General features: G+C 36.2%; 2 protein-coding genes across 2 annotated transcripts; one reads left to right on the top strand and one right to left on the bottom strand.

The window, feature by feature from the left end:
• Window positions 1-345: 345 nt before the first annotated feature.
• On the top strand, window positions 346-3,572 carry LOC132175251 (multiple organellar RNA editing factor 8, chloroplastic/mitochondrial). The gene is made up of 4 exons (XM_059587125.2): window positions 346-834; window positions 1,576-1,673; window positions 1,784-1,849; window positions 2,564-3,572. Exons 1-4 carry the CDS (start codon window positions 443-445, stop codon window positions 3,247-3,249), a joined length of 1,242 nt encoding a protein of 413 aa, XP_059443108.2. The 5' UTR covers window positions 346-442; the 3' UTR covers window positions 3,250-3,572.
• Window positions 3,573-7,347: 3,775 nt separating this feature from the next.
• On the bottom strand, window positions 7,348-12,170 carry LOC132174944 (histone-lysine N-methyltransferase, H3 lysine-79 specific-like protein). The gene is made up of 6 exons (XM_088514104.1): window positions 11,830-12,170; window positions 10,372-10,787; window positions 10,181-10,253; window positions 9,814-9,846; window positions 8,213-8,789; window positions 7,348-7,812 (listed from the first exon to the last, which is right to left on the bottom strand). Coding segments are annotated over exons 1-6 (1,359 nt in total). The 5' UTR covers window positions 11,832-12,170; the 3' UTR covers window positions 7,348-7,554.

The following is a 12,170-nucleotide window of genomic DNA, read 5'->3' as shown; positions in this document are numbered from 1 at the left end:
ATACCTTGAAAACGTATATTTTTCTACGTTTTTAACAATTTTTTAAAAACTATACTTTTAAATAATATATTTTTTTACGATTCGGCTTAAAAACACACTTTTGGTATGCAAAATTGCATGACAAATGTACCCTTAAAAACATTGGATCACATTTTTGTTTTTTTAATATATTGGAGGACAATTGTAAATCGATGGTTTACTTGGTAAAATTAATAAATTATCTATACTTATTTGGTTTTTATTTTTTGTTTTTCTATTTGCTCAAAAGAAAAACCAAAAAGGCGGGGAAGATATTTTTGCCATTTCCCCAAAGCCCAAGGGCATTTTCCCAACGTCCAAATATCCGCTACAAATAAAACCCCAAAACCCTCGATTCCTCAACTCGCCCACCCCTTCTCTCTAGGGTTTTTCCGCCTCTCGGAAACATCTCTGCGCAACAACCATGGCGATACACTCTCTCTCTCGCTCTCTCCCAAAAACGCTAACCCTAGCCTCCTTTTTCTCCCGCTCTTTAGCCACCTCCAATGCTGCCTCCGTCGCCTCTCGCCCCGCTATTTCCTCCCTCTCTCTCTTCCGCCCCCTCGCCGCCGCCGGCGTGGCCCTCCGCCGTGTCTCTACCTCGACTCCGTTGAGAGGGTTTGCGACGCGCGCGACAACGTCGTCGCTCAATGATCCGAACCCCAACTGGTCGAACCGGCCACCCAAGGAGACGATCTTGCTCGACGGTTGCGATTTCGAGCACTGGCTCGTCGTTGTCGAGAAGCCCGAGGGTGACCCAACCAGGGAAGAGATTATAGACAGCTACATCAAAACCCTAGCTAAGGTTATTGGAAGGTAATGGGCTTTTCCATCTCTAGTTTTTATTTGATCTTGTCTCAAAATTTACGGAAAATGACAAAAATTGAACACGGATTAATGTAAAGCATCCACCTTATTTTTCCATCGTTCTCTTAATGTGATTTTATGTTCTGTTGAGTTGAAAATATTGGTTTGTATTCATTATCTTGTTTAAATCCTCGATATAATTATATGAATGTGGTCGTTTTACATATATGTGCGTTTGGCTGTCGAGAAAATGACTTGGAAGGGGAAAAAATGAGGTTTTTTGGTGTTCTGGGTTCTGAGAGGGAGTGCTCTTTAGATATGGTAGAAAGTGTTACCACGCTCACTTTGCTGGCGAATTTGGCTTTGATAGATTTCTTTCCATACATTTGTCGGCGGCTCTCTGTTTCCTATTAGCTCAGTGGGATTTCTTTTCCAGTATATGAATTATGTCATAAGTAAATATGCAATCGTGATCTTTTTTTTTCTTTGAGTTTGGTGGAAAATGTTCATAATCTTTGAGATAATTGAGGTGGAATAAATTATACTTTCAGGTTGGTTCAAATGCCCTCCCTTTAAAGTATGACTTGGTTTTTCCTATTTGAAGGTGGATTGTTATTGGCATTTTCAATGTTGGATGGTTATGCTATGTATCATGTGTGCGCTTCAGAAAAGTCTATGCTACACATCACGTGTGTTCTCATGTATCTAGTTTGTATAAGTTCTTTGTTGTATTTTGTATGTGTCTTACAGTGAGGACGAAGCAAGGATGAAGATCTACTCAGTTTCTACTAGATGCTACTATGCATTTGGGGCTCTTGTGTCTGAAGAGCTGTCATACAAGCTCAAAGGTTGATCTTCTTTGAACTGCTCTGCTTCTGTTGTTACTTTATAAGAGTTAATATTCATTAATATGTTTGGCACGAGGAAATTTTCATGGATTTTTTTTCTAATGTTTCAGAAGTGCCTGGTGTCAGATGGGTTCTTCCCGATTCGTATTTGGATGTTAAGAACAAAGATTATGGAGGTAAGGGTACATGTATTTTATCACGTAGCATTTGAAATCTACTAAAAGAAAGTCATCTATGTTATGTAGTGTAATATTTTGAGTCATAATTTCTTGTTTATTGAATTTGAAGGAATCAAAGGTAATTATTGTAAGTGGACAGAGTTTTCCTCTAAACTGGGTTGGAGGAATTTCTTCAACCTCAATCTATAAGATATGTGTCCTTTGAACATGTGAGATGCACATGTTTTTTTAATAGCAGGAACAAAGTTGGAATTAATTTTACTAAAAACTCATGCGCATCTCACATGTCAATAAAAAAAAATGACACATGTCATTTTTATAGATTGGGTTGGAAGAAGTTCCTCCAACCCAGTTTGGAGGAGAACTCTATCCATTGTAAGTTCGTTTTTTTTCTTTATTCAGAGAATCAATTGTACTTCTGTTCAGTTTTCAGGATCAAAATTTTTCTTCATTGTCTTTTGAATGCTGACCATGTGTTGTTGAAAGGCACATGATGATGTAAAACATTTTGTTAGTTGTTGACTAGCATCTTAAGGGATTTATGTGCTACCTGTATCGATGTATTGGAATTGGGATAGTTGGATCCTTGGTGCTTGGCAAGCAGAACACAATAAGAAAGAGAATACAGCGAATGGTTCTTGAAAATATTTTCTGTTAAGCATGAAAGTGTACATGGTTTTCTGCTTCTGACCTTTCCTTCGCTTTATGCAGGTGAACCCTTCATTAATGGGCAAGCAGTTCCTTATGATCCAAAGTACCATGAGGAATGGATCAGAAACAATGCTCGAGCGAATGAGAGAAATAGGCGCAATGACAGACCTCGTAATTTTGATAGATCAAGAAATTTTGAGAGGAGGAGGGAAAATACTCAGAACCGAGATTTCCAAAATAGGCCTCCAATGCCTAATCAGATGCAGAATCCTGGGCCCAATATGGCTGGACCGCCCGATCTTCAAAATAGGTCTCCTATGCCTAATCAGACTATGCAGAATCCTGGGCACAATATGGCTGGAGTACCTCCCAACATGTCCGGAGTACCCTCTAACAATAATATGGGGAGGATGCCACCCAACAACTTTAGTGGTATGCCACCCAATAACAATATGGGTGGCAACAACTATAATGGGATCCCACCAAACAACATGCCGCCCAACAACCACATGCCACCCAACAACTACATGCCGTCGAACTACAATGGAATGCAACCGAACAATATGGGGGGGATGCCGCCAAACATGGGAGGGATGCCGCCACCTCCAAATGTGGGAGGGATGCCGCCGAACAACATGGGCGGAGGGCCACCGAATCCAGCATGGTCTGATAACATGCCTAACACAGAATACCAGAATAGCTACCCTCCGAACAGGAACATGGGGCCTGGTGGAAACCGTTACTAAGGTTGTAATATGCCCAGAAGAGAGATGCCCACACCCTCAAGCTGATTCTTGTAGGCATGCTGTAGATAAGTAAGAAGGCTTCGGATGTTGTCAGGGGTTATGTTATAATGTTCATCGATTTTGAAGATACTAGACAGTATTAGTTTTATGTCCTTGGCGCACTGTTGCTCGAATACCCGGTGGGTTGTTCAATTGAAATATTATTACAATCTCGAAGGTAGATCCGACGTGTTACATTATGTTTTGATAAACCTTTTAGGTTCTTTTAAGGTTGACATAAACGGGCTTTGGATTGCAATTTCATTCATTTGGCGTTGCCTTTAGTTCCTTTGGATGATGCTGATCCGTCTTCTCTTCTTGTTTGTGCTGCTCTGCCTTTATATGGTGAAATGGCTTCTCTCTCCATTTCACTTTAAAAAGTTCTTTTCGTATTGCTTAATGTATGGGTGTGTCTTATTTGTTTGTCAGTTCGACTTGTTTAGGGCTTTTGCAGTTCCTTCATTAAGGCTCTAAGCACTACAATTTACTCTACCGTCATAGCATTGGAAATGAGAAGGGGGGGCTTTTCGGTGCGTTGATAAAAGAGAAATGCCATCTTTTCATCTTCATCCATATTTTTTTCAAATCTACCGTGAGTTTTTCAATGGTGGATTTGCAAAGGAGATGAATGGGAGATGGAAGACTAGTAGGGTATCTTGATAAAAACGTGTAATTTTTTCTTTTGTTCTACCTTGCAGCTATGTTCTATCAGACACCTAGATCTCATCCTCCTGGAATCGGTGTTGCTTCTTATTACTGGGGGAGTAAATAAATATTATTGAAATGATTGTGTTTTTAGTCCGGAGGCATTCAGTTTGGTGGTTGATGTATTAGCGTTTTTAGCAAATAGAAGCTCTCTTTTCCCTTGAATTTAAGATTTTAACTGATGGGCATCCACAGCTCCCCTATATGTGGTTTTCTTTTTTAAGTTTAAGAAAAATGTTAAAAAAGTTACAAAAAGCCACCCACAGCAGAGTCTCTATATTATCTCTAAACATTAGAATCACTACAGTGCAACTCAATGTATAAGTCTATATTATCTCTAAACATTAGAATCACTACAGTGCAACTCAATGTATAAGTCTATATTATCTCTAAACATTAGAATCACTACAGTGCAACTCAATGTATAAGGTTCTATTGTAGCGATCCTTGTGCTTATTAAAATAGTAAAAAACTTATTCTCTCTTGAATCATTAAAAAAGTACAAAAAAAGAAAAGAAAAGTAAAGAAATGATATTTAATTAGTATAATGAATAATAAAGATAAGCTATAAGTAGGGAAGTAAAAAATAATTTTGATGCTTTAAATTTAAGAAAAATGACAAAGAAACTGCTAAGAATGCTCACGTACAAGTCACAATAGTTTATGCAAATTTATATGCAAAATGGATATCCAAAACTCACTTTATAGTTTAGCTAAAGGTTTTTAAAGGTCTCTTACATCCGATTAGCTTCTTTTATTTATTTATTTTATAGTTTATATCATTTAAAAAATTTCTTTATTCTTTATTGATTCTATCTTTATTTCTTTTATAAAAAGTATATTTCTTTCTTTATTTTTTCAATGGTAATTTTTTTAAGTGTCATTATATTTCAAACGGCCAATTCACTATTGCAGAAAATATAATCCAACTAGGGCATTAAATTGAAAGAAATAAAAAACTAAAAAGCATTCTAGATTAGAGCTATGGTGGCACCAACCATAAAGCCAGAAACTTGATATAAAAGAAAAACCATTTAATCATATGTACGATAATTCCATATACTTGACATGAAAAACCATTCTATCAACACCATCACAAATAAATTAATCTAAGATAATAAACAGTTATTTAACTTACTTGACAGATCTAATTCAGCATTTCAACAACCAAGGAAATTACATATTCACCAAAATTTAGCAACCAATTTTGTTTGGTTGTTGAGAAAACAGTGGAAAAGAAAAGAAAACTAAAGCAAGGAACTTAAAGCAACGTGCTCTGCCGAGAGAGAGTGAGAGACGCGGTCTGGAGAGAGAGAGAGAGAGAGAGATATAGCGGGAGAGATGAAATAAAAGGTGGGAAGAGGTTTTAGACTTTCAGGAAAAAAAGAGAGGGGAGAGAAATAATATAAAATTAAATTTGAAGAGAAAAAACTTGCTTTTGTAAATTTGAAGAACTAGTTTTAAAATGAAATAAATATCAAACTCACTATATATTTTTCTACTTTAGTTAAATATTATTATTTTTCTTATTTTTTTTTGTTCTTAGTAGATGAGAGAGAAGGAAAATGAATATATAAGATTAAAAAATTAAATAACTTTCACTTTTTGACACTTGGTATTTGGAGAGCCTTGTTGATCAAAATTAAATTTAAAATAAAGTAGAGAGCTTGTTAAATAACTCTTTTTGTGAGTTTTTTCAAATTTTTAAAGAAAAGTCAAATATAAAGAGCTCAATAAAAATGCTCTAAGTGATCGTAATCTTCTTTACATTGAACAAAGCAATTTGAATGAATCACTTAGAGACAAAATAATAATAATAATAATAATAATAAAAAAGGAGTTTGAATGGGCAATTGCTAAAAAGGAGTGCAAGTACTACATTACCATCTCAATGGAACGGATGGGTTAATGTGACAATACATATCAGTCCTTGAATCAATTTTTATTTAAAATAAAAATAAAAATTAAAGGTTGATGAACATTGTCACTATTAAATGATGGTGTGTTTAGCATTACTCTTCTTTTGAGTGGTCGCCCAAAAATTCTCCACAATCTATAACAGGCCCAAAAGAAGTTTTGAGCCCCTTGTATCAAATTTCTAATCTTCATCCTTGGCATGCAGTTGTTGTACTGAATGGTAACACCAATAACATAGCCACCTGACAATCCTTCTTGTAATGTTTCTACTGGAACAAGTGGCTCATATTAATACCAGTGGAAGGCCAACTAACCTTCGTTAGTTGGCACTAAAAGTCTTTTAACTTTTTCCACTAGGGGTAAACAGGCGGTTAGTAAAATCGGCTAACCGCCTTCCATAATCATCGAAGCGGTTAGTAGTCATTTAATAATTGCTTTTTGAAAGGAAAAAAGAGAAGAAAAAAATTAGAAAAAAAAAAAAACTAAAACGGTGTCGTTTCAGCTCGCTATTTCAACCCCATTTTTCATACTAGACTTTTACACTCCTACATGTTAAAACCGTCCGTGATAAGACCTCTTTGTGCCTGTTGGATGTTAGCTTATTTTGTAAGCTAACACTCTTCTATAAAATTCCACCAAAGAGTTCTTGAGAAGATATCTCCTTCTTCTATTCCTCAAATAAATTTTGAAAATTATCTCATAAGGGAAATAAAGGTTCTTCCATTAGCCTTCGATTTTGGAAGTGTGTTATTAACAAAGATAGCCGCTACAGTATAGTCCTAAGAGTAGGAGGTCGCATGCCAAGGAATCCAATTGCACTGATTTAAGTACTTCAGGAGGCATGAATCAACCTTTAAGGACAATATTCTTGCATAATTTTATAGCATTGTAAGATATTTTCATACTTCATTTTTTATCTCTTACATTTTATTAATCTTACTGTTAATTTTCAGATTGGTATATTTTGTTTTAACAATAATTTTTGCAGCATCAAAATTATATCCCAACATGGACTACCATCATATTTTCATTTACATCTCCAAACTTTAAAAAATTACATAAGGCTCTACATAAATTAAACACTTTTCTCTCCAAAACACACTTGGAAGTTAGTAAAAAGTAAAATAAAAAATAAGCATTTTAAATAAATTAAGGGGGCTAATACGAATAGAGCCACCTCTTTTTTGTATTTTCAGTTTTTTAGTTTAATTTTTTTCAGAAGGTTATTTTTTAACTACTTCAAATATCACCTAATTGTTTTCCATTATACTAACAGAAATTGACTTCAGTCTCAACTGCAAACCTGACCTCACAGTGGTTGCAGCCCAATTGACCTTTTGCCACCATTCTAACATGAATACATGGAAACAAAACAATAAAGAGAGAAGAATATTGATTTTTTTTTTCTTTATTTGGGAAAAAAGAATTGAACAAGGGTTAAGACAACAAATTGACATTGATGCATTGGAGAAAAATTGAGAATCAAGATCTTAAAACTACTTAAAATAGGAGTGGATATTGTGAGATTCCAATATTCTTCTAAGTAATAACCATCAAGAACCGAACAAAGCACAGCTCTATAACAGAAACAAGAAAATGATCAAAATTAGAAAGAGTGGTCACCTTGTCTTCCATACATTGGGTCTACTGTTTGTGAAAACAGTGGAAACCTATACTTTTCATTGGATCAGTATCAGAGGATGATGCTGAGAGAACTTCTCTAGCTGTGGATTCTGCTTTTTTCTTTCTAACTGCTTGGATCTGATCAGCTAGTGAAACTTCTCTTCGCGTTTTTTCTCTCTTTATGTGTTCTAGGTCCAATTTCTCCAAAGCTCCAAAATGTGAAACCACCGAGTCCGCCCGACCAGAAACTTGACAATTTATGGATTTCTTTGTGTGAATCTAAAGATAAGATGGAAAATAGTTCATTAAAATAACACAACCTAGAAAAGTATATAGAATCAGATTAATAAGATAGAAATACAATGCATGGAACCCAAACAAACTGACAATCAGATTTAGAAATCACATAAGCAGTTTAGTTCTAAGGGTCAAAAGAAAACTAAATAGTAAGCAGAGGTCCTAGGTCACCCTAAATTATGCCATTATAGGTGAAGCTGAAGCAACACTTTTACCATTCAATTACTAGTCCAGTTCTAAAACAATTCCCTCATTTACCTAGTGATCCACTCACAACCATGAGAAGCTTAATGATAATCATATTTATCACAGGCCCTAAATGGTTAAATACATTATTCTTGAAAATCACAGTTTAAATCCATGAGGTCTCCTGGGCAATTACCTTTATTAGTTTCTGCTTAAGTTTTGACTCTTCGGCAACTGCCAAGTCATCTTTGTCTTCCTTTGATTTTCTGTTCGTGTTTCTCTTAATCTCTCCTCTTGCTCTTGCCTTCCCTTCCTGTTCTTTTCTCTTGTGAGCAAGCCTTGCTCTTAACTTTGCCGTCTCCTTTACCTTCGCCTTTTCTGCAGCCCACTGAAGCTGTTGGAGAACCATTTCTTGTTTTATCTTATTGTAACTATCCCAATCTAACTCTGGTTGGCCACTCTCCCCTTTCTTAGCTGCTTTCGCTATGCTTTCTGCCCATGAAAGAATGAATTTCTCTGCTCTTGCCTTTGCCTTCCGCTTTGCCTTTGCCTTGTTGTCTACAACCCAACGAAGCTGTTGGAGGGCTATTTGTTGTTTTATCTTATCATAGCTATCCCATTCTAGCTCTTGCTGATCGGTCCCTCCTTTCTTAGCTGCTTCTGCTATACTTTCCGCCCAGGACCAAATGAACCTTTCCCTTAACCGTTTCAATTTCAAACGCTCTTGCCAAACACGTCGAAGTGATGAGCTTATTTTTTCCTTGATATGATCACTACAAAAAAAAAATTGATAGTGTTGACTTTAGTAATGCAACCAGTCATGTTAGAGGTCAACAAAACTTACGTGGTAAGACACCTATCAAGCATATATAGACGAGCCATGAGTCAAAAATTGGCCTCAATTTCAGGTATACCTTTAAGCTTAAGGTGAATCTAGAACCAAGGAAGATCAAATTCTACTAGCCACAAGAAATTTCGTCTTGGTCACAAGAACTTGCTCACCAAACCTGAGACAATCCTACAACATTTTTTTCTTTCTTTCTTTCTTTTCTTCTTCTTCTTCTTCTTGAATTAATGAAATGCTTAAAACGAAATCTTCACAGCTAAGAAAATGTCTGGATGTCCATCTTAGAGGTGCCAAGTGAATTGTATGTCTACAATACAAAGCTCAATCCTTTTATCTTGAAAAATGTCCCAGGGAAAAGAGTTCTTGCCAATCTGGTTTCTCTTTCAATCTAATTATATAAATAAAACATTTCGACTATCACACTTCTTTGTTAAATAAATCAACCCTAAATTTCATTCAAGTCACAAACAGAGTTAACATATGTGCCCCACAGAGGCACTTAATCTTGCAAGTAGAAAGTGTAAGAACTTCAATATTTCTAAGCCTAGCCAAAAACATAAAATGACTGTTATTAGACCCTTATCGTCTTTAAATCCATCCCAATACCCTTATGTCTATTAACCAACTAAAATCCACAAAGATCATTCTTGAAGCAATTTGACCCAAAGCCTTTTTTTTTGTTCCTATTTTCCAGCCCCTCTCCATTCTTCAATGTAGAACTCTTTAAATCCTTCCTTCTAAATTAATTTTGTTTTTCATATATAATAGAAAATCAACCAAAAAAATTTAAATCCAGCATACTCACACTTGGATGTAAGCTTTTAAGAATTTATCTATGTTACATGCCCACACAACCAAAGTCTAACCCAATATTAGGTTTTAAATAGTGTATACCTGAACATTTTTGTTGAGGAAAATAAATATGAAAGATTGTAAGATATAAATATTACCTGTGAGGTCGTGGATGTTGAGACATCTTTTTCCTAACCTGAAAATTGTTAAGGAAGATAAGGTCAAAGAAGTATTAGGAAAAAATGAATTAGCTAATAGAAGAAAAAAGAAATTGTAAGGTGCATAGTACCTATAAACAAATAAAGAATAAAGGAAGCAAGAAAATAACATCCAAAAGAATTTCTTTTGTGTTATAATGCAAAAAGTTTGCTCTTTTTACACTGAATGAAAAGTACAGCAAAAAACTTTGAACAAAATGAAGATCCAAAAATCTGCAGAAACAATTCTATGGTTCTGCCTTTTGACATGAAACATTACCTTCTAGTTAAACAACATACTGTGCAAAAGACAGAACCTAAAGTTAACTGAATCTTACATGACTTCACCTTGGGGTCTCTCAAGGCTTCTATTGTTCTTCTCTTAATGCGTTCACGACTCTCTGCATTATATAGTATAGTAGCACTTCAGAATTAATAAAAAAAATTGGTATGTGTAATAAAACTGTACGGTCAGCAAGATTTTTGATAGAGAAGATGTCACATCCTAAATGCAGTTACCTGCACTATGCTTCTTGCCTTTGTTCCATGGCACTCTCCCCTTGTTTGCTAACCCTATCTTTCTTCGTCTTTGCCTTTCCTTATGGTCTTCAATAGTCTCTGCAGAGTGACTGTTACCAACTACGTGGTCCTCCACATTCAAAATCGGGTTCTCAGAAACTTTTGGCTGGAGACACTCACTAGAATCGAATGCATCTCCCACATCAAGACTGATTTGTAAGGCTGCAAAAGGATGAACTCTTGGAAAGGAACTAACAAAGGAAAATGAGGAAGACATGTTCTTCAACACAGCTACAGAATGATTCAACTGCACTGTGCTTGAGTGGCATTGTGTGTATCCCACCACATAACCAAAAAATGGCCCCGGAAACATGGTTGGAACATGATTGGGAGGAGGCTGTAAAATAGCGAATCTCCTGATACAAGTTCAAATGAGTTGTTAAAAAGAAACGTTAGTCACAGATTATAAAGTAAGCAACAATCTGATGCTTAAGTCACTTGATAGCAGTCATATCATTTTTTGAAAGACAAAAACACACACACACACACACACACACACAAACCTATCTATCAATCTATCCATTCCTAGGTGTGCTTTGGGATTAATACAACTTTATGTGTTTCCGGACTTCTATAACTTCGTCAAAACATCATACTTCAATAGTACTTCAGAGACATAGAATTGGACTAACCATTGTAAGAAATGCATATGATTAGAAAATTGGTTAACAAAATGAGGTTTTCCCTTAAATAGTCTCATACGGATCATATACATTGACTTGATAAAATCGTTCAAAAAATACACACCATCTACAAGGAGACCAGCAACAACATATGCATGACCCTTGATGCCAATTTAATCAGTGGGAAATCAAAGACTCGGATACAAATCCAACTATACAATCGGTCAGCTTCTCATGCCATGTCAAAGTTAGAAATACAATTGCAACTATATTTCATTTTATACTATAAACATATTAATATCAGATGGTATTTAATGCCAACTTTCTCCTCTTTAAGTATTGTAGATAGTTTTCCAACTCTTTTCTTTCCTTTGAGGGAGAAGGGAGTATTGAGGGTAGGGATGCATATGAACCGAGCCGAACGGAGCTTTGGATGTTCGAACTCGGCTCATTTCTTCCTCAAAGGGGTTCGAACTCGGCTCAAACTCGGTAATTCATTACCAAATAAACAAGCTCGAGCTCTCGTTTAATTTGTCTAAGGAATTTTGACCTCGTTGAACATATCAACAAACAATTTTTCTTTTCTTTCTCAAATCCTAAGCAAATCATAGCCTAAAACAAGTCAATACAAGCAAGCATCCAGTCGAATTCCCCTCAAAACAACAAATTTTCCTCCTTTTCAGTTAACTAAAACAATTTAAAAATATAGAAAGAACCTAAGAATTAACAACAAAAATATAACGGAAAGTGTAACATTATCATGAATAGCCACAACATTGTGTGTGCCTGACGTAGCGGTAGAGGTTGTGGCGGACGGCGACGTGCACTAGATTCTCGGTGCTGATGTTGGCGGAGCGTAGGAGGGAGATCTGGCCGATTTGAGCCCACGGTAGTTGCTGAGTGAAAGCCCCGGCGCCTCGTCGTCGATGAGCTCAAGCCGTTGGTAGGACCACCACTCGGAGAGAAGCGGGTCAGGACGGCTGGCAGGAGTGAAGACTCGGTTGCTGAGCGCGAGCCCCAACTCAACTACGCCATTCACTCGTCAGTCATCATCCTCAGCTGATTGTTGTGAGTTGAGAGAAAGAAAGAGTGGATCAGAAGATATAAAGAATGAGC

Source organism: Corylus avellana, chromosome 3 (assembly GCF_965113065.1).
Source record: "Corylus avellana chromosome 3, dhCorAvel1.hap1.2, whole genome shotgun sequence".
Classification (NCBI taxonomy): Eukaryota; Viridiplantae; Streptophyta; class Magnoliopsida; order Fagales; family Betulaceae; genus Corylus; species Corylus avellana.
This window is presented reverse-complemented; position numbering and strand designations above follow the sequence as displayed.

Coding starts and splice junctions, on each gene's coding strand:
- LOC132175251 (XM_059587125.2), top strand. CDS start 443: ATGGCGATACACTCTCTCTCTCGCTCTCTCCCAAAAACGCTAACCCTA. Junction 835..1,575: donor CTAGCTAAGGTTATTGGAAG/GTAATGGGCTTT, acceptor TGTGTCTTACAG/TGAGGACGAAGCAAGGATGA. Junction 1,674..1,783: donor GCTGTCATACAAGCTCAAAG/GTTGATCTTCTT, acceptor CTAATGTTTCAG/AAGTGCCTGGTGTCAGATGG.
- LOC132174944 (XM_088514104.1), bottom strand. Junction 10,254..10,371: donor AGGCAAGAAGCATAGTGCAG/GTAACTGCATTT, acceptor TATATAATGCAG/AGAGTCGTGAACGCATTAAG. Junction 9,847..10,180: donor GTGAAGTCATGTAAGATTCA/GTTAACTTTAGG, acceptor TTTTCAGGTTAG/GAAAAAGATGTCTCAACATC.